Source organism: Erithacus rubecula, assembly GCF_903797595.1.
Source record: "Erithacus rubecula genome assembly, chromosome: 10".
In the NCBI taxonomy this organism is placed as follows: Eukaryota; Metazoa; Chordata; class Aves; order Passeriformes; family Muscicapidae; genus Erithacus; species Erithacus rubecula.
In genome coordinates this window covers 17,201,540-17,227,384 of record NC_136662.1, presented here as the reverse complement: position 1 = coordinate 17,227,384, position 25,845 = coordinate 17,201,540, and the positions used below count along the sequence as shown (strand labels likewise).

Here is a 25,845-nt window from a genome sequence, read left to right as displayed (position 1 = left end):
TCATGTGCCTCATTAATGAGGACAAGCTCGTCAGGAGCTGCAACAGTCACTTCAAGCTGCACGACACCCACTTCTGCCCCTCAGAAACTCACAAGGGATGCAGTGAGGAGAAGGGGAGGAGGATAGAGTGCTGTCTCTTAGTAGGGGAGCATTGTCTGGCAGTATCCCAGGGTCCTGCTGCTGTCTTGAGTGAACTCCAGACACTCTGGCTTGGTTTTGTCTCTCCAGAGAGCTCTGCAAACTTACCAAATGAGCAGCATCTTGGCTTATCCTTATTCACAGACAAGAAACATTTCCTGGCTCCCTGTCCCTCTGATGGCAGCTCTTGAGCCTTTACTATAGGCTTATCAAGGGACATCCTTGTTGCTAACACCTTGACCTCTCTGAAGAAGGGAGCAGATGCAAGGCCAGCTTGGCACAATCCTTCACACAATGCAAACCACAAGCATACAGCAAAGACGGCTTTTGTGCCCACATGGAGACATGTCACAGAGGCCTGTCCCCAAGCACAGCTGTCCTGGAGCAGCCCTGTTTAACACTGTGCTCCTCCTCAAGAAGCTGCATGCTGCTGCTGACTGTGTGTGACCCCCTCCCAAGTGCTGCTCCCAGTAATTTGCCTGTTGAGATGGTTCTTCCTCTGGCACACGTGTCTCCCTTGCTCCCCACAGCATTTTCCTCCCATGCTGTGACACCATCCTGTGCTGTGCTGTGGCCAATTAACATGCCAGCTCTGCTGGCAACTACTAGCCTGCTGCTGCTGCCCACATGTGAGATCTGCCACTGGTTCTGCCTGGGAGATGCACTAACCATGGACCCCGACAGCTGCCCTGGCACAGAAAAGATGTGCTGGTGTAGCTCACCCCAGGTGTGAGCCAGACTGCTGTGAGTGGCAACAGGAAAGGCTGTTCTTGCCCCCCTGCCAGACACAGCAGTTTTACATCAGGAAATGGCCCCTTCAAAACTCTCCTGTTAGATGAAAGCTCTTAGATGAATGAGCAGCAGGAGGAAAAGGAAAGTAGGTTAGAGACCAGGAGGAGCTGCAAGTTAGAAGAGAGCTGTATGTACCTCATTTGCTGCTGAACTGCTCCCTCCATCACAAAAGCCCAAGTGCTCCCTCAGTTCATACAGGACTTGGACTCTCTGAAAGGCTCTGAAGGAGTCAGGGCGAGCCTGTCTCTGATCACTACAATGACAGGTACTGTGCTTTCGGTGCCATCAGAGACGTGCAGACACAAAGCAGCAGCACAAGACCTTTCTGCAGTATGAATTACAGTTTCCTCCATGAGCTGGCAAAGCTACAGCCTGAGGCATCCCAGGCCAGTGAAAGCAGCATGCAGAGAATGGCTTTTAACTGAGCTATCACCCTCTGCACTGAGAGCACCATCATCAGCAGACTCCTTCAGTGGGACAGCACTGGCTACAGAGCACTATAGTCTGCAGGTTACTCTTCTCCTGACCCTTAGCTGAGCAGAGCAGGAGAGTCAGCACCCCAAAGAATGAAACTGCTGGGACACCTCAGCAGTGTAAGAGCTCTATGTACCTCCTGACTGCCCCAGATGCAGCCCATGTGGCCAATACTACCAGTTGTGCTCAGCCAGCTAAGTCAGGGTGAAGCCAGTTCAGCAACATTGTCAGTGGACAATCCCAACTGCGTGGAGGCTCCTCCCAGCTCAGGACAACTGAAATAAGCTTCACACCCTGACACACACCACACATCAGGCCAGCCCCATCCAGGTTCCTCAGCCTCAGGGGCCTGCAGTGACAGGGCCAGGGAGAAGAATGTGCAACCCAGAGAGCAGACACCTGGACATCCTTGGTCTAAAGCCCACTCTGTGTCACTGTGACTGAGAAGGTGTGGACTTCCTGGAGGGTGGGAAGGACTGCACCTCTGCCTCTGGCATGGGGACATGGAGAAGGGGAACCAGAGGAAGCAGATTCAAGAGGATGAGCTGCTCCTTACCTGGAGTCTGGTAGTTGAGTCGCCTCATCTCAACTGGGTCAGACGAGTGGGCCAAGAGTGAGTCCTTCAGGCCGATGGAGTGCTCGTCCTTGGAAGAGGGGGAATGTGCCCTTTTCCTGTGGACAGAGAGGGCAGACACAAGCAGGTGAGTTCTGGCAGAGACTGGCATGAATCACCCTAGGAAGGAGGCTGGGTCCCTCTGCCCCAGACACCCAGGTCCCTCCCAGGCTCCCAGGCTCTGGGCAAGTCATATCATCTTCTCTGCCTCCAATTTCCCATCTATGAAACAGGAAACATTATATATAAGCAATGTCAGATGTTTGATTAGTGAGGCAGTTTTGAAATGTGGTATTCTGCATAGTATTTATTAGAGAAAATGCAGATAGATGCAAGATGCTGTTTCCTCTTACGGTCTCTAGGAACTATTTCCTGTAGTGGAAGGATATAATAAAATTTTTTTTTCAAGTATTAGAAATATTTAAATATAGAATGCTGTAATATAATACTGTAAAGGCTCTTCAGGGTGTGTTTTATTGGGCCATTAATACATGTCTTGAATGGTTGAAGGCACCCAAGGCGTGTATTAATGGAACAATAAAATACAATGTTGTCTCTTCATGCTATATTTATGCCTAAAGCGATGCCACCACCTCAGGCACATGCTGGAATTCACAAGCAAAGCAGGGACAGATCCAATCAAAAAGTGGACAAGTGAATATTAAGGAAAATGTAATACTGCAAGAAGAGTTTCTAGTGAATCTCTTGGTCCCACTTCTAGCTCTAGATTACAAATATGGTGGGCATACCCAAGGGCTGGAGAAGGGTGTTGGGCAGGAGCAGCACAGCATTTCTGAGCCTGTGCTGACTCTGGCACTTGGCCAATGCACTGAGCACGCTGGAATACACAGAGACTTTGGCTTTGGCTAAAACCCCCAAATGAATTTAGCCTGAACCACTCTGCTCTGCTAGCAGCAGTGAATGCTAGCACATTTACCAGCCTGCAAATGGCAACAATCAGCCTCTGCTATGGACCTTCTTGTGAGGCACCTGGAAGCACACTGAAGGGCTGCCAGGTTCTGCACAAAGGCAGCTGCATCCCTGGATGGTGGTGACCCTGAACCATGCCTGATCCCAAATGCTCTCACAGGCACTTTCACTTCCATCAGAGGCTGGGCATGCTGGGCTGCCACTAATGAGAAGCACTTAGAGAAAATTCAGTGCATAAATCATGAGAGAAACCTGCATGTGTTCCTTGTGTGGCCCTGTGAGGAAGCTCCATCTGCAGCCTGAGGCTGCAGCAAACACTGGAGCTGTTCAATGGGGAGAACCAGCTTGTGAGTCTTACACTACTCTGAGGCATCTCAACATCTCAGAAGCCTTCCAGCTGCCTGGACCAAGGCAAAAGAGCTGAAGGACTGAGAGCATTGATAGAAAGAAAGGAGAATACACAGCCAACAAATAAATCTCCTACCAGGAACAAAGCAGAATGTGCAATGTGCTACTGTGCACCAGCTCTCTTTTTTGGGGAATGGGCACAGCACATAATTAAACTTTATCTCTGTCTCATTATCCCAGTCAGGGCAACTGCTAAGCCATCCTCCAGATCCCAAGCTATCCACTGATGTCCAGCTTCAATTCATTCCCATTAAAGAGCTGCCATTGTGAATATTACACACAGATACCTCTGGCAGAAAATGCCTCCAGAGAGAGGCTGGACAGCCAAAAGCACAGCATCACTCTGAGCACATGGGTGGTGCTGGAAGAGGATGTGCTGCTCCTCCACAGGCAGCAGGGACATGTATGTCAGGTCTGGGCACCACAGGCAAGTCTGTGCTCCACCCACATGACTATGGGACAAAGCAAAGCTAAGGCAAGGTGGGAATATCTTCTATGGGGCCCTGGTACAGAAATCCCCTCTGGGGCCATTTTCTCTCATTAAAGACCAGCAAACATGTTGTTTCTTACAGCTGCCCAGTATTCCCTCAAAGTTTCCTCATCAGAGACTGCAAGAATGTACCTGCATTCTTGAGGGAACAGCTCTCAGTCTGAAGTAACTGAGAAAACAAAGGAAACGCTATAACTGTTGTTATTGTTGGGTTTTTTTTATTTTTGATTTAATTGCAAAAGCAATCTGGGAAGTCTTTATGCTGGAACCTCTCCCTGAGAGCTGTGAGAGGCTGACAACTGCCAGGAGGCTGATACCTTTGAGGAAACAAAGTCTTTGTAAACTCCTAAGGCTGGCATGCTCCACGCTCCCAAAAACAAAGATGCCCCTTAGTAGCTTCAGGCTTGATTTTCAAAAAAGGGAAATAGACTTGAAATTTTAGGAAAACAAAAAGATAAAATGGATTCATACCTTTCTTGCTTGCTAGATCCAGGGAAAAGCAGGAACAGAAGAAAGAAGATGATCACTGACACAGAAAGGCACTGACTGCACATGCACAGCAGAATTCCATTTAATCAGACAACAAAGGCAGCTCCCTTCCCCAGGTAGAGAGACATATGTAAATAGAGAGCCCAGGAGGAGCAGAACCTCGGAGCTGAGCTTACAGAGAATGGCCTGCTGTAATTGAACAGGCTACATGGTCACATGCAAATGCAACCCATGGCTCCTCAGGAGGAGGAACATCATCACAAGCTACAGTTACAGTTGGAGCAGGGAGATCTGCCAGGAAAAAGGAGGTGCCTGCTCCCCCAGGGAGCACAGTGTGAGGGTGGCTCTAACCCAGTAGTCAGGACTGAGAGGCCCTAAGAACAGAGCTCCACTCTGATTTCAGCCTGTCCATGCCCTGATCTCAACACCAAGGTCACGTTCTTCAGCCAAAATTCATGGGGGGGGGGGGGGGGGGGCAGCAGATCAAGCAGGCAATTTCTACAGAGAACCAGTACTAGAGAAGTTCCCAAGGCTGCCAGTGGAAGTTGCTGTGACCAGAGAGCAGCCAGACTGGCTTTAGGGACAAAGCTGCTCTCTTCTGTCCCACTGTTCATACACTTCCAGAATCCACAGCAGCTGTGTCCAGGGGCTGATATTAACTATTTTCTGCACACCCAGCCCTTCTTCTGTCTTACAAAGCTGTGCCAGGTAGAGACCTTCCTCCTCCCCATGATCACCAAGGACTGTCTGTCAGAGCACCCTGTATCTGAGGGTTACAAGGAAGGCCCTGAACGTGCCAGCACCTCTAGTGCTCATGCTGTAACTGCCATGTCCCAGACTGGATCTCACCTTTTGAAGAGCAGTATGGCAATGACAATGATGATGATCAATATCACAGCCAGGACGGGTCCCATCACCCACAGCATCTCTGGTTCATCCTGCTGCTTTGCTGATGCCACTTCCATCACGATCTCATCCGAGTAGGGGCTGGCAGCATATCTCTTCTGAACAGCACAGGCAGGAGAGAGAGACAAATGCAAGCATCCATTATGCTAAAGCAACAGCTACATCCCTGAAATGCAGAGGTTTTCCCTTGCTTCTGGCTAGCAGAGAATGGTCAGGCTTATCAAATCCCAACAACATACCATGAGATACTCCCTCCCTTGGCATCAGTGGAGATCATGCTGTGGCAACAGTTTCTGCCTGGCCTGACACATTCTGGGTGCCAGCAACTTTGCTGCTGTGAAACAGTTCCAGTGCCAGCAACTTCATGGCTGACAAACCTGACCTGGAGGTGCAAAATTGAAGAAGCCCAGCTAAGAGCCACTTGCCAGCCCTGGATTCTCTTGGAGCCAAATCAAAAGCTTTTGAATCCCAACCAATTGCACAATGGGGCTGGCTGATGATTCCTAAGTGGTTTACAATACCTGCTGTGCTGATATCAACACATCTCTTCAGGATAGAGTTATATTAGGAAAACCCCTGCTGGGCGAGGAGGGTTTTCTTAAAGGAGTGAAATGACAGGAACATTTTCTACCTGATGTCTTTGATAAACAGACTTTAGAAAGAGGCTCCTTCTTACAGGTTCCTTTCCTTTCTGCCATGTGGCAGCCCAGTGATTTACAACCTGAAGGGACAGCTTTCTAACCCCACGAGCTAGATGGAATCAGCAGAGACCCAAACCCTTCCTGCAGAAAAATGACACTGCACCTGGTGTTCTGCTGCTGTTGCTAAGGCTTATGGAGCTGTGTTGCAGCTTCACAGCACAGTGTTGCTGGGTCAGAAGGGTTGAATGCTGCAAAAACAAATCCTTTCCCCCTATTAGAGAGGGCCAGAGCTGTATCAGTTCTGTGGCTGTGGCTTTTGAGCAGCACCTGCTGCCAGGCATTAAGGAGTCAGAAGGCTCTACTCCTGCCATAGAAAGTTTCAGTCACAGAAGAGGTGCCTGTGGATCTATAAATCTTGTGCTTTAAGGCTGGAGTTTAAACATGCACTTCAGGTCTTCACATATGTGAGGAGAAGAAAGGGAAAAATCAAGCCTGCTGGTGTCACACAAATACACATCTTGATCTACTCTCACAGGTGCCCTTGATCCCAGCCAGGCTGGTTTCAAACATGTGTGGAGTACAGAAAATGCTCTTATCTGGGACATCCTTCTGGCAGCATGCACCAGTCCAGCATCCTACCTGCACTCCTCAGATTTATCAGCAGAGGTGCCACTGTGTGGGAAAGAAGAGTAGGGTGTGGCTGCCACTTTGTGAAACCTTTCAGCCCTATGAGACCCTGTTTCAATAACTAAATAGCTGCCAGCTCCTGGTTTAATTCTGTTCTTAGAGAAGTCTGCACAGGACCACTGCAACTGTTCCTACAGACTGTTCCTACCCCTTGTCCAATTCAAACAACGGGGCAGAGAGTCAGCTACAGCTCTGAGCATGGCACAGACAGTAAAGCCTGCGACTCCCTTTCCTTGGGCAAGAGGCTACTCTGTGAGGGAGGCAAAAAGGCTTTGCCTGTGATTCCCCAGGAAGGTCAAGGTGCATGGGTGGAGGGGGAGGGAAGGAGCACATGCTGACGTGTGCAGCAAGGTGTGACCATCTCCAAAGCTTTGTGCAAGGGGCAAAGATTGATATTTTTTCAGACATTGGAGGCATTGCCTTCCAAGGGAAGTCAGATGCAGAAGAGATCAGAAGGACTGTTATCTCAGTGGCATTTCCAAAGGCAGACTCTGAGGTGCAGGTGCCCCTGCTCCCAGAGACAGTGTTTCAACCACATTCCCTCTGCCTTTGAAGAAGGGCAATGTTATGCTCTCCTGCTGACAGCAGAAACACAGCAAGCAATTTCAGAGGAGCTGGGTGGGGGAGATAGTGCACAGCCTTGGATAGAATGCCTCATGTTCCAAATGAAAGTGGATGTGATGCAGCAGGGTATGCAGAAAGGTGGTCTGCAGGAGTAGGGTATACAGGAGGTTTGTAGGGCACTACTGCTGGCTGGTGGTTTACTAGAGGGCTGTGGCAGCTCTATGCTAGTGAGGAGATGATGATTACAGCTGGACTCAACTAGTTAAGGCCACCTTTTATTGAAAGGCATTGTCAGGATAGTGCATCTCAAGGCCTCTGTCTTACCTTGTTAATCTGTGACTATTCTTCCCTCACCAGTGTGCACATCTTGCCACAAGAACATGTGAGCTGTGTAAGTAATAAAGAACTCAACCTGCCCTAATGAACCACTACAAGCAAATGAGGCTGAGGAAGTAAGCCACAGCTTGGAATCCAACCAAAGGATTTGGTGCATCTCTATTATTTCCATTATTTACACACTGGCTGCTGCTACTGCTGCCACCACCACCACTCCTGCCCTGTGTTTACAACTGGACATTGATGCCCAGGTCTTGCTGTGCTGCTCCTTGCTTATTGCACCAGCTTCTCCCATGCCAGGCCCCGTGTGCTGCTGCCTTCCATAGGGAGATGTGCAGGAGCAGGAATCCCCACACAGCAGGGAAGAGTGCATCTTTGCCCTGCTGATACAATCCACTGCAATGGGAGACAGGTTTGCTTCTCCAGATGCCATCTCAAAGTGAAATCCTGGGCAGAGAAGGACATGTGAGGGCAGGCTTGCAGGGGGAACATCCTGTTCTCTGCAGTCTCAGCACTGTGTCACTGAGTCACTGTGCAGGGCAGGATTTTGTGGACTGTTCTCTACAGATGCTTACTTGAACCAAAGCAGAATGAGAACCTATCCCAGCCATGTGCCAAGCTCTGCTCTGAGCACAGCCCAGCAAGCCACAACTGAGCTTGTGCAGAACGTGTGTGTTGACACTGTCCTCCACTCTCATCTGTTATGTGGAACAGGAGGTGCCATTTCCCTCCAAAAACACCATTTATCAAGTCAATTCCCATGGCCACTGAGCTGGTTCAGCCCAGCAATGCAGCCTCCCTCCTCCCCTCACAGAAAACTCTGTCATCCTGCCTTGCAGCCATTGCTCACCCTGGCTGCACTGAGCCCAGCTGAGCTGTGCTAGGACAGGCTGTGCTCACCCTGGCTGCACTGAGCCCAGCTGAGCTGTGCTAGGACAGGCTGTGCTCACCCTGGCTGCACTGAGCCCAGCTGAGCTGTGCTAGGACAGGCTGTGCTCACCCTGGCTGCACTGAGCCCAGCTCAGCTGTGCTAGGACAGGCTGTGCTCACCCTGGCTGCACTGAGCCCAGCTCAGCTGTGCCCCCCACACAACGTCCTTACCGTGTCCCCATCCTCCAGTGAGGCCAGCACGAAGCAGCGATAGCTCAGGTCTTGAGACAGAGGCTTGTTGTAGAAACCTTTGTAGTTCTTCTCATCCCCCAGGGTGAAGGTCTCAGGCAGCACATCCACTTGAGCAGCAATGTAGGGCTTGAGTCTGTCTGCCTGGCGTCGCTGCCGTCTGCTCTGGCTCCCTTGGCTTATGGCCTCCAGCAGCTGGGGACAAACAAGGTGCCATCACTACTGCTGACAGCATGGCACTGCCTTACACTGTCACCTTACTGCCTGGAGCACTCAGCAGGAAGGGAAGGGGGAGAAGATAACTGGGTTTGATTTGTATCTCGTGGTACTAAGGAACCAGAGGTGACTATTATCCATTTAGGCACTGCTGAAGCATCTGTCTGCAGGACCTCACCACAAGAACCTCCACTAGGACCCCAACTTTGGAAGCTGATGTGGTAAAAGTCAGGGCTGAGACAGCCTGGCTGTGACTGTCCCCCTGACAGTCCCCCTGGCTATGTATCCCAATGGGCTGTGAGGGAACCAAGCCATGCTCTGTGGCCTGATTACTGGTCCAGACAGCAACTCACACTATGGATACAGGATGTGAATCAGCTGATGCTGATGTTTAGGGAAGAAGTGACATTTGCTGTGTCTTTCCCTTCTGTCAGTGCTTCTGTATCTCACCTGCTGCTGTGCTGCAGGCAGAGCTTCGTTTAAACCACACAGAATGGTAACAGATTTCATGGAATGCTCAGAGTAAAAATGGCAAATTTCATAGTCACAAATTCATAGAAAAGGATATAATGCACAAAAATCCAATTGCACTGCTAAGAATGACTCTCAAATGTTTAAAGATCTTTTTTTTCCCAATGAATAAAAATGAATATCAAGTTTGGAAGAGAAATTCTAATTCAAAATGAAGGAGGGATGACATATATTTCTCATAGAACTCTAATAATGTAACAGTGTCAGGGCAGACGGGGAACATCAGAGGGCTAGGGACAGTGATGCACACACAAAGTCAGGCTGCTGAGCTGGGCTTACTGCCCCTGAGGAGAAGCTGGGGAAGAAATCCCTTACTCCTTCCCCTTGATAATCCATCCTTGTCCTCTTATCAGTACTCACATAGAAGCAATTTAGGAAAACTGTATCTTGTCATTATAGCATCACCAGAAAAAAAAAAAAAAAAGAGAAAAAAAGAAAAAAAAAAGAAGAGGCTGGAGAAATCTTAGTTTCACAAATATCATTGTAATCCCAAGGGGAAAAAGCAGAAAGATAGTTTTTAGAGTGTGGAGTTTGCTTCCTACACCCATCTCCTGCATTTGGCTGAGATTACAGCTGAGCTCTTTGGGGCAGAAAGTGCAGCTCTACCTGCATGTACACAAAACCACAGGGCTCCAGTTGTGGTCACAGCTGCTGGAGGCTTCTGCCACTTATACATGTAAGACACAGCAAAAGACTGCATCAGAAAATTGCTAGGCCTGCAGAGTTCAGATCCTGAAAAATTAGGAAATTAATACTGTCTGTGCAAAATTAATTCAGCTGTCTTATATATGTGCATTGTGCTGCACCCTTGACTGCAGAGTCACAGACTATCTCTTCTGTAAGTTCCCTGCTTTGTTCAATACACAGGACAGACAGTGCTTAATCAAAGAGCAGATATTCCACATTTTGTTTTCTTTTTTGCATATGCAGCCTGAGGCCTTGTTTATTGCTTACTATTCAAATCTAACTCTGAAGACAAAATTAATAATTTCCTCATGGGCTTTTCTATGGTGCTGATCACTATACTATTACAAGTACTTCACAAACATTAATGATCTTATCTTCCAAACACCCATATGAGTCAAGATAAAAGCGATTATCCCAATTTTACAGACAGAGAACAGAAACACTGCAACATTAATGTAAAAAAAGTCCACTAAATTTGAATGTCAAATTGAAAAGACATCAGCTTGTTTTGTTTTTCAAGAAAACTTAGTATTTTCTTTATAGCACTGACTGTATCCAGCTCCCGTTGACTTTCTCTGCAGCTGGGGATGCTTAGGCTTTGCAAATGAGAGCTTCAGGATCTCAAACTGAGCACCCCAAAAAATAAAAAATGCAAGACACTGGCTGCTAATGAAAATTTTGGCTTAAATAATTTGCCTGAGGCTGGATGAGACAGAGGCAGAAACTAGTTCTTTTGATAGCTTTCAACCATCTAAAGCTGAAAACCAAAGCAACCTTCCTCATGCTGGTGGTCTTTTTTTTGTGACATCTGTGATCTTGGAAAACTTATGCAATGAAAATATGCAGGAGACCTGTGGGTGATGGCTCTCCATCACCCAGTTGTGCTTCATTTGCTGAAGAGAACCACAAATACACATTGTGGAGCCAGAACCTCACAAAAACAACTGTGTGATCAGGTAAATAAAGCCAAGGGCTGATGTGGCTTCCAACCATTTGTTATTTCTGAGCACTTCAAGTTTGCAAATTTGTTCTCTTAATGGATCTTTCTGTGCGTGATTTCTTGGAATTTTTCCCTTACACCTCAGGGGGTGATGTGTGCCGAACACAGAGCCCACAAAGCCCTTGTGTGGGAGTCTCCTGACACCTGCACATGTTCCATGCCTCAGGTGTCAGAGCACTCTGGCACAGGGCAAGCTGCATCTTGGGGCAATGGCTGGAGAATGCTCAAAGCCTTTAACAAGCAGGTGTGAAGGCAGCTTTGCAGGTTTTGTAGATACAAGAGTGAACTCTTTATCTACACTGCAGGCTTAGGTCCTGTCCAGAGAGAGAAAAGCCTCCTGACAGAAAAGCTTAAAAAAGATGAAACCAGGAATCTTCTCTCCCAGCCTGTTCTGAGTATCAGAATGGTCATTTCATCTGAAAAAGGCTGCAAGGACTGTACGAGCTGTGACAGGATCTGTCCTGGCCAGAGCTCTGAGCCTTTCAAGCATGGTCTCCTAAGGGGGCACATTCTGGGAGGTGGCTCCTCCTTAGCTTGACTCCAGCCTCCTTCCTACACGGTGTCATAACAAATCTGAGTGGGCACCCATTCCACAGCCCCATCTCTGATGTGCAGCCTGCATCTGTGTTGTTGCATCCTGCCCAGGAGGCCTGGCCAAAGTGTGTGCTGGGCTGCTTGGGAATCACTTCCATCACAGCAGCTGCTACAGGTTCCTACCTGGTCCAGCTCCATCTCATCAGGCGTCCGCCACCGAGCAGTCAGGGTGCTGGTGCTCTGGTCTGCTGGCACAACCACGATGTAGTACCACCTGGGAATGAAGGAAGGAAGTGTAAGCACTGGACCCTGAGCCATCTCTCTGGCAGCTCACTGAATAATGTGCCACAAATTACTCAAGGATGACCTACTCCTTTCCCTGCCCTTTAAGCAGCAAAAGGGCTCAGTAAGGAAAAAGCTGGTTTCCAGCTGCACCAGAGAAGAGAATAGTGCCATTAGCACTCATTAGGATAATGAAGATCTACAGACTGCATTCCAGAGGGTGGTGTAGGAGCTGTGAGAAGGACATTTATATAATCGGATTGTAGCAAGAACCCTGGGGAAATTGTGCTTCAGCACAAGGATACCACAGTAACGAATAAGGCTTCCACAAACTTGCTTTTTTAATCTCCTTGAGGCTTTAGGCATTATTTATTTAAAAGATATTATACAGTGTCAGAGAAAGTCCCTCCTGATCCTCAACTGCATTTTTGCTGGTAGCATCTGGAGTATACCCACCAGGATGAGGGCAAACTGTCAGAGAATTGTCTTAATTTTATTACACATCAATATTTGCTCAGAAAGAGCCAAGACCGTGATCCCATGTTATGGGTAAATCCCTGCCTCTGTACCACAGCCTGCTTGGAAATTCATTTCCAGGTTACAGAAACCACATGTTGGCAGAGTTCCGCCCTGCCTTTGTCTCCCCACCCCTAGCCCTCCACCCTGCCTTCTCCACCCAGGCATGGCACCTACCGAACTGGCACAGTGGTCTGCACTTTGGGAAGAGTTAGTGTGAATTTTCCTTCCTGTATGTACTTGTTTGTGGCGATGGGTTTGCTTTGCAGGACATCAGGAGCAGTGCGGATTGAGACGAGGTGCTGGAGCCCCCCTGCACTGCTCCCACGGTTCATTAGCACAAAAGAATAGTCTGTGTCTGGCTGCAGGTCACTTATGAGTTTCTTCATCGAGTGGCCATCCACCTCCACACTCTGGCTATTGTACAGAATCTGAAACAGGAAAAGGACACATTCATGCAGCTGACAGCTGCTGCTGCAAACACACACTCAAAATAGCAGTGCTAGAGATGACAGTTTGGCTCTAGGCCCTCCCTCAGGTGGTTTGGTTACTCTATGCTTTGTAAACAGCCATAAATCTTTAGCTAAAGAAGAGCAACCCTCAGCAGAGGGTGAGCTGTGCTCCCCTTGCCTTGCAGTGATGGAGCAGAGAGGGGTCATCTCAGCCTGGGTGGCCAGGGCCAGCAGTGAGGCTGGTGGTGCCACACGCACTGCTTTTCAGCACTTTTACTTGGGGCAGGAATCCCGATGGCTGTGCTTTGCCCCCGTGTGGAAATGAATGGGTCTTTGTCCCTTGTCTCACCAGGCTACAATACGCAAAGGCTTGTGGTGTAAAATCCTGTCTGCTTTAAATTGGTGTCACTCCCATGTCTACCAGCTGATGCCTGGTTGGATGCTTAATGCAGATCATCCCCCTCCCAGCAAGGTGACCGGGGGGTTACACGCCTCACCAATGATCTGACAAATCCGGCTCAGGGCTCACAAATTGGTACCCAGCACAGGCTCTGCAGGTGTGACACCCTGTCGCCATGGCAACAGATGCAGGCGCCACAGCCGTGGGCAGCAGGTCGGAGCTGCTCTTCCCGGCTGCGCCTGCAGCGAGGGGCTGTCGGCAGGGCAGGGCAGAACTGCTGGGGGCAGCCCCCACACAGCCTCCCCCTGGACCCCTCAGCCAACATTTCTCAATGAATGCCCTGTTGTAGATATGTGGGACCCCCACCTTCCCCCAGGCACTGCTGGATTAGCTGCACCCAACAGCCCATTTGCCCTGGGAACCTCGATCCTGATCCTGCTGGAACAACTCCTTACCCCAGACCCTGGGTGCTGCCTCTGCAAAGCAAAAACTAACACAGTTCCTAGGGACAAACGGGGTGTAAACAGCTAGAGAGGCCATAGGTTATGTCCCAGCTGTGAAAAACCAGCATATTTCTTTGCATCAGGTGACTGTCCAGCATGGCAGGGATGTGCTGCATTCCTGACAGTGGTGCAGAGACATAGCATGCCAAAAAATGGCAATGGCAGAGCAGGAGCATGTTAAACCATGCCAGTTCTAGGTTTTACAGGCAGAGACCACACAGTAAAATGTGCTTGTTTCAACAAGGGCCTCGAAAGAGAGAGAAGACAGTTGTGTGGAAGACTAATTTTTTGAAATAATTTTTCACCATCTGAGCCCACCGTTCAGGCTGACACTGGCAGTAAGGCAGGGACCAAACTTTCCTTCAAGTCCCCTTTTCAGCAGGTGGCTGAAATCTACAGAAAGCTGCCAGCTTTCTAGGACAAGGGCAGCTGATTAGCACTGCTCTAATGTTCAGTGTCAGAGCTGGAGGGAGAAGAGAGGTCCTGGAAAGAGATCTGAAGGACAGTGGAGCACAAGGACCTGGCTAGGCCTAGAACTTGCAGCTCAGCTTTTATATTATCCGAAGAGCAATATCCACAGCATGCTTCAATCCTCTTCATGCCACTTTGCATTGAGGTCAGAATAGGAAAAGAGCTCCAGCTTTTTTCCTGTTGAGAAAAGACTCCTAACAGCAGCAGAGAGAAGCCAGCTGTGGAGAAGAGATGCAATCAATCTCATTTGTTGACTTGCTTCAGTTTTCAGGAATGAACTGCAAAAGTAAGCCCTAAGTAACTAAAGTATCAGGTTTGCAGGGACAAAGGCCCTGCTGCTGCTCCACATGTGGGAAAGGCTGTCAAAGGTAGCCAGAGGGAATTGTTTTCTGTTGTGGCTCCTCTTAATGGTATTTTGTCCTGGGCTTTTATCCCTTTCTCCAAAGACATCTACAACAGCTGAGTGCTAAAATGAGTGAAAAATCAAAATGAAGAAATGCTTATTGCAGCAGTTGAATATCAGGTAAGTAGGTGCTCTGATACAGAAGAAGCACAAAGACAGGACTACTAGACTTCAAATCATCTTAGCAGCTTTGCTATCTGGACCAGCACCACCCCTTCCAATGACACTGCAATGGTACAGGTCTAGATACACCAGATGCCAGTAAGTCAGGGCGTGTCCTAGGGGAGCAGCCAAACCTCTCCTTCATGTGCCTCCATACAGATTTGAACAAAACCAAACTTCCAACATTAAAACCTATGCTGAAAGGATGAAAAGCCCATAGAGTTCTCCTGGCTCTTGGATAAAATTTCTCATTATGAATTCTTCCCTAATAAAGGCATCACCAACTGCTTCTCAGTGTGCTCTAGGGAAGACACCCACCAACTGCCTGCACATGAGCTTGTGCTGGGGACAGAGCTATTTTCCTAGAGCAAGGGGAGGCAGAAGAGATGGTAAGTATTTCAGTTCAGAGCTTCCTGCTTGTTCCTGCAACTGGCCAGGACACAGCCTCTGATTCAGTGCTGACACCAGATGACGATTTTTATTGCCATGCACAGGAATTTGCAGCCAAAGACAGTGAAATTGGCACTTGCAATGCTTTCCTGAAGCATCCTCTGCCATCACTCCTTTTCACAGCTGCTGCAGCAGTTCTGTGTCCCTTTACCTGACACAACACATTGTCTTCTCAAATGTTATGCACCATTAGTTAAGACCTCTACATAAACCTTACACTAATGTAAGGGCTCAGAAGCAGTCATTCATGGGCAGCTGGAAGATGCCCAGAAGCTCAAGCAGGAATGCTATTTAGAGGCTGCATCATGGCCCACTGGTAACTACCAGAGTCAGCAGCAAATCTGGCCCAAGGGTTCTGAACTGCCAAACAGTGCTGACTAGCCCACAGATTGCTGTAAAATGTCATCTGTGCTGCTCCTACTCACAGGAGAAGATTTGCAAAGCTAGGTGGGTCCAAATGTCACTGCTGAAGGTCTAATGCTCAATTTCAAGGCAGTACAGAATGTATTGAACTAAAGATTAAAAGACACACAGTTTGCAACACTGGGAAAGATAACAACTCGATGGAGAAGTAGACAAGGCTGGAGTATTTACAGGCAGGAGTAAGTACTACATTCCATGGAACACACTGTGAGAAAGCACTGCCCAACATTCTCATGGGTTATTTCCAAACCTGTATCATTATAATTTTCAAAACACGTTGTTCCTTCTCCCTATTTCTAAAACACCTTGCAATGCTGCCTTTAACCAATATATCCTCTGTCCCACTCTTAAGTTGAAAAATATATCTCAGGAAAATGCACCTTCCCCAAGGAAAAGGTTGTTTCTATCTTGCACTTTCCATGAAAGCTCCAAAACAGCTTTCTGCAGGTGGAATAAAAAAAGGAATAGTGCCTCTGCTCCACCACAACTGCTGGGCAACATTTTACAAGGAATTTATCTCCTGGACCAGAAGAAGCTGTGAAAATTCCCCAAAGAGATCTCAAAATTTCATTATTGATTTGGCAGCAATGAAAAATCTTAAGGTCTCAGTTCATTCTCTAATAAAAAAAAAGGACCAGTCCTGCCTGTGCCTCACTATTCATTGTCGGAACAATATCTACTTTAATTAAATCTGTTAAAGTAGAATATGACACCCTTTGGGACATAGATTTAGCATGAGACTGTTTATCAAGTGTAGATAATACTAATTGTTCCCATGGAGATTTATCTGCTATGCTAGTTACAGTATTAGTCTCTGGCCTTAGCATCCCATGTGCCTGAATTAGAGGAGAGAGGTGAACCTTGTTTATAAAAACATAAAATCCTTAAGGTTAAGAATTTCTTTCAACTGGCACAATCAACAAGTTAGAGCTGACCCTTTTAGCTCCTGGCCTTGACTCATGTGTGTCTGCAAGTCCAGGAATACTAATAAAAAGAAGGCACTATGGTTTGCATGGCTGCTCTGAAGTTAGCAAATGGCTAATGCCATCTCCTGTGTCAGCCAAGGGTTAACCCACAGTCACCTTGAGTCACCCTGTGATAGCAATCACAGCTATGCAGCTAGGAGAGCAGACAGGGCATCAGCACTACATCCCTGGCTCCTGGCTACCTCCAGCTACTCCACCTTCCCTGTGTGGTAGCAATGCTCCAAGGGTCACACTGTCCCTTTCCAGCACTGTCACACAGAGATGAGGGCTTTGTGCCACAAGACAAGCCAAATGAAGCCCACTGGGTCTGCAGCAGAGTGCCAAGTAACAGGGCTCTGTGAAGTTCCTTGCAGCCAGATATCTGAACACTGATCCTAATGCGCCCTACATCTGGGAGAGCTTTGAATACCACAAGGTCTTCACAAAAGCCTTGTCTGCTTCAGCTAAACTGTCTGTTAACAAGTGCCTGCTATTGATCAAGGTAATTCAGCTTCAGGGTTTAAAACAAGGAGAGTTAGTAACAAGGAAGGGGAGGTGCTCACACACTTTGATGTGGATGCAGTTCAAGATTCCCCTGGTCATGGATCCCCCACAGCTCCTGCAGGCTGTGTATCTGCACTTTAGGCACAGCATGGCAGGGGGCACATGCAAGGAGAGAGAAGTCACACTGCTTCCATCCTGGCACCTTTGCAGAGGCAGCAATTGGTGCTGAGACTGGGAAGATGATCTTCAACGATGTGACATGTTGGTATTGTTTCTTAATGGAGAGAAACTGCACTGAGATCTACTCAGTGTAGAACTCCAGTCTTTTACCCACATAAATTACAAGTACTGGGGGTCAGACAAGAGCAGGAAGGCAGGGTTATCAGTGTTGTCTGCAGCCTGGTGGATGACAGCACATCCAGAACTGTACTGGTGAAAAGCGAGCAGCACTCCAGCTGCACACACCTGTAAGACCTTCAGGAAGTTTGATGATGCTTCTTCCCTTCACTCCCTGAGATCATGCATCTGCCCTGATGCTCTGAAGTAACTCATAAAGGTAATATGGATGTTTGAGACAGGACATGTTTACAAGGAGTTATTCTTAGTTTTATTCACTGGCTAGTTTTCAGAACCACTTTGTCCTGCTAATTTCTTGTGATTAAATCAAATTTGTAACTTTTCACACCTCAGCTCCATGTCAGGCATCAGGACAAGCTTGTGTGACCACTGTCACGGAGCTACAGTGGTGATCCTGACCAATAGGACCCAGCTGATGCTGCTTTCCACTGCCCTGCTCACTGCTACAGGTGGAGATTCCTGTCCTCCAAATCCCACTCTTACCTTAAAAGGCACTGTAGATTTATAGGAGTCAGGCACTTCCCAGCTCAGCAACACAGACGTTTTCATGACGGCATTGACACGGAAATTCTTAGCAAACACTGAAATAAAAAACAAGATATTTGAGCACTGCAAAGCCAAGTCAAGAGGGAGGCAGGTGGCAGCTCGACTCCAAGTCTCTTTGTCTAACTCAGCAGCAGAGGTCAAAGAGTTCAGCTACAGCAGAGAAGTAAGAAATGAGGAGAAGACAGCAGCAGCCTTTTACCAAGTCTAGTCTCCAGAGGAGTTCTGCTTTTTGACTATACTTTTCAGCATCACAGAAAGCAAGTTGTAGGCTGAACTGCAGCCTTTCTCTATCCCCACTCCACTCACACTCCCTTGGCCCTTCATCATGATCAAGCAGCAGTGTTATTCAGGTGCTGGATCTGCAGATGATCCTACTCAGCCACCTGCTCCATTCAGGCAAGAGCCTTTCATGTGCAGATAAAACATCCAAGTGTGCCTGTGGAAGCAATTAAGGTACTACCAACGCCGCTCTCCCCCGAATGGCAACTTTAGAAAATGTCACCGAGCTTTCCCTCACTGAACTAGTTTTAGACTAGGGAGCCACACAGTACCTGATCACAACAGTCAGAGCAGAGGGGAGTGGAGCCTCCCGAACCAAAGCAAAGGTTCCTGTCCTGAAGGCAGAGTTTCCTGTTAGGGTTTGTTAGAGGGACACTTACCTTGCTCTACAGGCATGGTCCGGGACTGGATGCTGGGGCTGAGTGGCCCAGCCCCCTTATTGGTGCGGGCCCTCACTTTGATGTCGTAAGTGGTATCAGGTTTCAAATTTGTCAGAGTGATACTCGTGTCCTTGGTGATGTTAACCAGGTCCTGCTGGCTATTTATGTCCCTGTATACCACCGTGTAGTTGACGATCTTGCCGTTCCTTTCTGCCAAGACCGGCGGGTCCCAAGCAACTTCTGTGGTGGAAGTGGTGAGACCCACCACACGCAGGTTCTGGGGGAAGCCGCTTGGCACATCTTCAGCAGTTGTGATCTCCTTCTCAAACTCCTCTCCTGGGCCAGCCCTGTTCTTGGCAGACAATTTGAAGAGGTACGTGGCCCCCTTGTGCAGGTTAGTCACTGTGTAGTGATGGTCTCTCTTCCCGAAGTCTATCGTGTTCATTTTTTCCTCATCCAGACGTCTGTACTGCAGCCGGTAACCCAGCAGCTCCCCTACCATCTCCTTGGGTGGGTGCCACTGGATGAGGGCTGTGTTCATGGCTGTCGTGCTAATCATCATGGTGGGCTTCCCCGGGACTGCAACATAAACACACAATGACCATCTATAGCCTGGGAGGAGGGAAGGAAGGACCGCTTCTGCGCTGCTCAGTCCGTGAGGATTGAGGAAAGTGGGAAAGTTCAGACAACAGGGTGAAGAGGATGACAGACAATTCACAGGGATAGAGGCAGAATGACCCTAATCCAGTGGTGAGAGAAGCTGGAGCCAGCCAGCTCTTGGTTGCCATTTTCCCATGTGCTGCCATTTAAAGTGGAAATAAATTCAGCCACATCCAGCCCCAAAATTGCTCCCCTTTTACAGGAAATGTTTAAGGTATCTCAAAGCATCCCATTTATCTCAGAGAAGATCTGAATCCCGTCCTCCCAATCAGTGGTCTTCAGACACTCCAGCCAGTGCACAGCTCCAGGCCATGCTGGCCCTGATGCACTGCACCACCACAGACACCCTGCAGCCCGATTCCAGCGCCCTGGTCTGTCTGGAGGCAGACAAACTTCATCCTGAAACCTTGCAGTTCTACCATCTGCAGAGGCAGCGAGCAGAGCTGGGTGGGCTGTGTGCCATCAGAATATGCTCTGGTTTAGTTGAGAAGTAGATTCGTGATGTCAGTGTCGATGGGAGAGGTGAACACAAGCGTTCCACAGGATTTTTGCTTATGCTGCACAAGTCAAAGGGTGTTGCCGTCACTGGTTAGGAACTGATGGCTTTAAATTGATGGTTTAAAACCTTGATCTCCTTCAGTTAAAAAAAGGACATTCTTCACATCAGCTCAGATTTGTAAACAAATCAACTGATAGGGAAGATACTCAGAATCAAAGGCATAGGGCCACAGATATGAAAGGAAAAAAAAAAAAAAAGGATTGCAGCCCAACCTAGTTAAATATCCTTGCAGTTTTTTGAAATGTACGAGCCCACAGTCGAGCACAAGAGAAAAGCGTATTTGTCAGAATTATGCCCCTTTTTGCCATCAGAGGGCGACACCAACGCTCCCCTTCGAGGTCATGCCTGTGGTCCACCTGTACAAAGGCCCTGAGGGCAGTTTTGCAGGTATTTAAGACATACAATTACAATCCCATTGCCAGTGCAATCCTCCTTGCACTCATAATACAATGTCTAACAGCAGCTAGTATTAAGGGACATAGTATTTTCAAAGCTGATTCCAAATATTAACCTTAAAATGTGCATCACAGCATGGGAAGATCCACTGTGGTTTATAGTACAACACTGGGATGTTTAGGAAGCTCTTCCTGTTTATAGGACAGCTGTAGCAATTTGATGAACAGAAAACACATCATGGCAAGCCACCAGGGAGACAGCAGTTGAGATTGTGACAGTGGAAACTACCTCTGGAGCTCCCCATATGCAGTGTGGAGGAGATAGCAAGCTGTTCCTTGTTTAAAAGCACCAGGAACAAACACTCCCAGTTTGCACAAGCTGCATTCCCATAATGACAAGTGGTAAATACAGTTCCTGTGGCTGGTGTGAGGAAGCAGCAGGATTATTGGTTGTAGGACAGGCTAGTGAGTGGCCAAGACAATGTCAACTAGTTGGTACCACTGCCAAAGGCAACTTGACCACACCTGGAGGGAAGTGCCAGATGACTCCTGGGTGCCCCTGCTCCAGGCGCAGGTACAATCTACTGAGCAAGCAGAACCAAACCAGCTGGGATCACCAAGACCTAGAATTTTTGTCTGCAGCAGATTTGTTGCATTCCAGGTTTTAGCATGGCTCTAGGAGCAGCCAAGCTCAGTCATGTAAGCAGGATCAATGGCAGAGGAGAGCTGAGAAGCACCTCTTAGGAGCCCTCTTGCCAGGGGCCCTTCCAGGCGGCACTGCAGTCACCACAGGAAGCAAGAAATGGCACTTGCCTAGAGGAACAGGTGAGAACAGACCAGGACTCCAAAGCTGAGGGAGGGCCTGGACTTTCAGGCTTCCTCTTCCCAGGTCTCTGGACTATGCAGATGAGCTCAGACCCATGAGTTACACTGTTCTCTCACCAGCCCTGGTAGCATCTCTCCATCTGTTTGCTGCACTTTGCTCAGGTGATCCAGTAGCAAAGCCTGTTAAGTACGGGCTGAAGATCACAAGAGTTTGTACCTCTGCAGCATCTCCAACCCTCTTGCTTCCTCCTGGCCTTGGCCATACTCCCCACGCACCTCTTGGGAGGTTTTGCCACCACCCCCACGAGGCTGTGACGCCTGCTCCCCACACTCACCTGCCCCTGTGGTGGTGATGACTTTGGGCTTGCTGCGGGCACCATCTCCTTTGGTGGTGTAGGCAGCAACTGTGACAGAGTAGGTGGTTTCTGGCAGCAGGCCTCCAATGACTGTCTCCTGGGAGCACGTTCACGAGGCAGAGAGGAGGCAAACGAGAAGAGCAAATACTTGTTACTGGAGTGAGCCAAAGGAAGGCACCAGGGTCAGTGTCTCCAACAGCAACACACTGACAACACTCCCCAGCTGACACTCATGCTTCGTGCTCAAACACACACGTTCCACAGAGCCAGCAAACAACTGCTGCCACTCCAACACTCACCTGCCTCATTTCAACCCCTGCCTTTAACACTTAGCCTTTCTAGGGACCCACCAGCAACCCATGCCAGCAGCTATGCTCTCCCACGGCTTCTGCCAAGAAGGAGATCTGATCCAGATATGGTCCTGTGTGAAAGCTAAGTAAGAGGACTATGGAGCTGTGAACCAGAGCAAAAGGCAGTTCACCTGGCTGTGAGAATCTCTTGGGGGCTAATTCCAGTGTTTTTAAAGTTGTCTCTTGCAGCAGAGCCATGGGGAGCACAGGGAGGCAGTGCAGGGGTGGGGGGCCCCGGGCAGGGAGCACCTGCAGCTCTAAGCATTGTGTTCACCCTCCTTGCCAGGCACTGGGTTGCAGAGCTGGGATAGGTCAGTGCAAGGCCCTGGCAAGACCTGGAGGGAAAACCTGCATCGTGGGAGGTCTGGGAGGGGGCGGACTCATGGAATGCATCCTTGCATGCTGTGGCTTTCTCTGGGCAGGAGGAGGGCAGGCTCCACACTTCAATTTAAGATCAAAGAGAGGAGCACTGCTCCCCCATCCTGGCCTCCAGCAGCAAGGTGACTGGTGCCAAGCCTGGCTGGCCAGGCCTGTGAATGAGTGAGCACAGTGAGCTCAGCAGCTCCCAGCAGCTTGGGCAGGTACCCCTGAGCAGTGCTCATCTGTGGGTGCTGTGGGAGTGTCTGGGCCATCAGCACTAATAAACCACTGGGTCAGGGAGCAAGAGATGAGCAGGCTGGAGATGGGGCTGGGAAGGCTTTTGGAAAGGAGGCAGAGGCTCCATGTTGGTTATTTACCCCTTCAGACAAGGAGAAGAGCAGAGATGGAGAGGGTTAAGTTTGAGCTGCTGAGAACAGGCAGCACGGGCACTGTCAGGAGCTGCTCCAGGGGTCTGACCCTGCCTGGGGGATCCTTGCCAGCTTGAGGGGTACGAGGGGTGCCTGTGGTTGCTCTCAGAGCACTGCCACTCTCCCATCACTCACTCGCACAAACACCCACGCTATTAAACCTGCTGGTTTCCAGTCAGTGCTGCTGGTTCAGGTTACCTGCCCAGGCTTACTCATCAAAATCACCACGTTACCATCGCAGAACCAGCCAGCCCAGAGAGGTATCAACAAGCACCAACAAGAACCCTGCCAAAATCACCGTGTGAACCAGAGTCCGATCCACCTCCGCCCCTGCAGCAGATGGTGCGCGCGGGCGAGCGGCCGCACGGTGCCATCGGTGCCAAGGGACCCGCGGGGAAGCACTCTCACAAAACCTGCAGACTCGAGCGGCCCCGGAGAGCTCGCTCCTCCCAAACCCATGCAAAGAAGAATTCTCACGCAAAAGCATGCCACCAGGAGCAAAGCAAGCAAGCTGGGAGGAGGGCAGAGAGAGGAGGGATGGATGAAAGAAGGTCTGATTGCATAATGCAAACACAGTGCTGTCATGACAAAGCCACTCCGAGCAAGAGTGCTCCGAATAAAGCGGGAGGAGAAATGCATCGTGCTGGGGAAGCTCACAGTAGGGCACATAATTGAATTGCTGACTCTAAAAAGGTCATTTTCTAGTTTGTTCCTCAAAATTTATATCTCGGAATTATGTGGGGAAAAATTGAATTTAACTGTTTAAATGTGATTGTTTTCTTATTACTATCTGTGTTTCAACCAAAGGTCATGGTTGAGGGTGTAGGTTATTTCTCATGACTGCGATCAATGTGGTTTAAAGATTAATTTTACCACACAACTTGGTGGGCCAACCATTGCAGGATGAGCCTCCTGAGTCGATCTCTTGAACCTGCCTAAAACTGCAACAAGCTGGAAATACAGTTTATAGGAAATGTCAATTGCTTTTCTGCATTTAGGAGCAATCTAAATGCCAATTTTCTCTGGATTTGCTGCTTGTGGAAGGTTTCACAATATAACTCTCCAGCCTCATTAAAAGGGAGTGAAAGGAATGTTTTGACAGTACTGTGTCTACAAAATTCACAAATCGATTTACCAAACCCCTCTCTTCCAGCCTGGAATACACACAAGTGGTACTTACATGGTCGACGGAGTCCTCAGCTCTCCACTGACGAGGGAGAAAGGAAGGAGGAGAGAAAAATGGAGACACAGAATTTTAAGGGGCAACGTGTAGGAAAGGGATGACAATGACAACAGCAGGGGTTAGCAGAACTGGGCTGGGGGAATTACAACACTTATACACAGAGGGTCACTCGACACAGGCTGTGCCAAGGGAAGAAATGGCATAGAGCAATTTTTGACATGCCGCTAGCCTGCGCAATGAGTCTGAGATCATTCACACAAACAGACACAGAGCTTCCTTCTCACTTGGGTGGAGAAGTCACCCCTTACTTTTTGTACTTTGCAGTACTTTCCCCTTCTGGCTTTGTTTGCATTTTTCTGCCTTTTCCATGAGCAGAAGAAAGAAGGAATAGGTTGTACCAACTAGGCTCTGAGGGGACTGCTGCCCCACAAGTCACAACAGCTCTGTTGCCTAATCTCCAGTTTCTGTTCTAGTGATCCTCCAGCCATCATCTCTTGTTGAGAACCAAAGACTTCAACACACAAAACAGAGGCACTCTTTGCAGGGAAGCACCAATGCAGCATATCTAGAGCTTCTTTTTCCTGTATCATTTGCAAGAAAATGCTCTGGGGACTTCAGAAAACCAAGAAGTGCCCTCTGTCATCAACAGTGCAAGAGAAGCTGAGATCTCCCACAGAGCTTCAAACTAAGCTGCTCCTCTCCAACAGTGGTGTGTGGTTTGGAGAGAGGTTCAAACTTGTGCATGTACTGAGGAAACAGCTTCCCACTCCCAATTACACAAACAGTACTCATTTGGCAATAGCAGCCCTGCAGGGAAAGCTTCTACACAAAACTATTTCTCACCAAAAGCTCACAGGGATTCCTGGCCATGGCAGCTCAACAGGGGCTCTGAGCTTTTCTGGGTGCTTTTAGGGTTGTAGGGCATCAAAGCTGCATTAGGGTGGTGAGACAGTAGTGCCTGGCTGCTGCCACACACACCCACAGCAGTGCTCTTTGTGGCTGGTGCACTAAAGGTAAGCTGGCAGATCACACAGAGCTCTCTCAGCCAAGGTGATGTGTTACAGCTCACGTTACTAAATCTGCCTGGAGGAAGCACCAGCCCATGGGTTCAAGCACAGAAATGAAAGTGAAGATAGGTATTACAGCCCCTGATTCACACACAGTGTGAGCCCTGGCAAGCCTTGCTTCTGAGCCTGACCTGCCAGCTGTGAAACTGCTCAGATACCAAATTCCTCAGGACCCTGGGAAGCTCAGCTAACACTGCTGGAGTGTTTGGGAACCTGCAAGTGCAACAGAAGCACTAAAAGGCATCAAAGATACAAGTTGCCTTTTGAACTCAGGCTATTTGAGGTGGCTTTCGAAGGCTGCAGCCTATCACAGGGGCACAGTACTCACCTCAGCAGTAAAATACATGGCATACTTTCAAAATATTTGCTATTTTATTCTCTAAATTCAGAAGAGAAGCTGCTGGAGAAAAGTTCCTCTAGGATTTTACTGTAGTTCACTTACTAGGTGCCACAAGACTCCAGTAGAATTATCCCCTAAACCATTCTAACAGTAAATTTCAGCAAAGAGGTCAAGTTGCCCCTAAATACGTTTTATAAAGTCAAGACCCTCACTGAGTATTATGGTCACTAAAGGTTCTCCTTCCACAAGATCCCAGTGCCATTTCCACAGTTGCACACTTAGCTAAACCCAAGTCACTGCTATTAATGTCCCACCCATTCAACAGCCACACACTCGTGAGCTAAAAGCTGGCAGAAGTCCTGCCACAGGAAGGACCTGAGGCCTGGCACTCACTTCTCCTACAAAGGCATGTCCCTGGTGGGTGGAAGCTGGGGAACACCCCAGCCTGCCTCTGTGCAGCTACAGGAACAGAATGTGACACCTCACTGCAGGGAACTGCAGAGCAGAGATAGGCTCAGGAGGCCTCTCACACCATAGCAGGGAGTTTATCACACCCTAGGATTTTAAACCAAGTGTTTAATGTTCAAACTCTGTTTGCTCTAATGTTTCAGTGGACTTTAATCTTGCATTAAATCAGAGTGCAAAAAAATGCCTTGAGATCTGTGCTGGAGTAA

General features: G+C 48.6%; 1 protein-coding gene across 6 annotated transcripts in view; it reads right to left on the bottom strand.

The window, feature by feature from the left end:
• Nucleotides 1-25,845, bottom strand: part of PTPRF (protein tyrosine phosphatase receptor type F) — a 368,934-nt gene that overhangs the window by 29,642 nt on the left and 313,447 nt on the right. For 3 of the 6 annotated variants that reach the window (XM_079313895.1, XM_079313894.1, XM_079313896.1), the window contains 9 exons: nt 23,762-23,788; nt 21,423-21,540; nt 18,649-19,227; nt 17,927-18,024; nt 12,531-12,784; nt 11,739-11,829; nt 8,570-8,782; nt 5,184-5,338; nt 1,961-2,076 (listed from right to left, as the gene is read on the bottom strand). In XM_079313895.1, coding sequence (XP_079170021.1) covers nt 1,961-2,076; nt 5,184-5,338; nt 8,570-8,782; nt 11,739-11,829; nt 12,531-12,784; nt 17,927-18,024; nt 18,649-19,227; nt 21,423-21,540; nt 23,762-23,788 — 1,651 coding nt within the window. The remainder of the gene's footprint in view (nt 1-1,960; nt 2,077-5,183; nt 5,339-8,569; nt 8,783-11,738; nt 11,830-12,530; nt 12,785-17,926; nt 18,025-18,648; nt 19,228-21,422; nt 21,541-23,761; nt 23,789-25,845) is intronic. The other 3 variants (XM_079313898.1, XM_079313897.1, XM_079313899.1) reach the window with 3 other exon arrangements.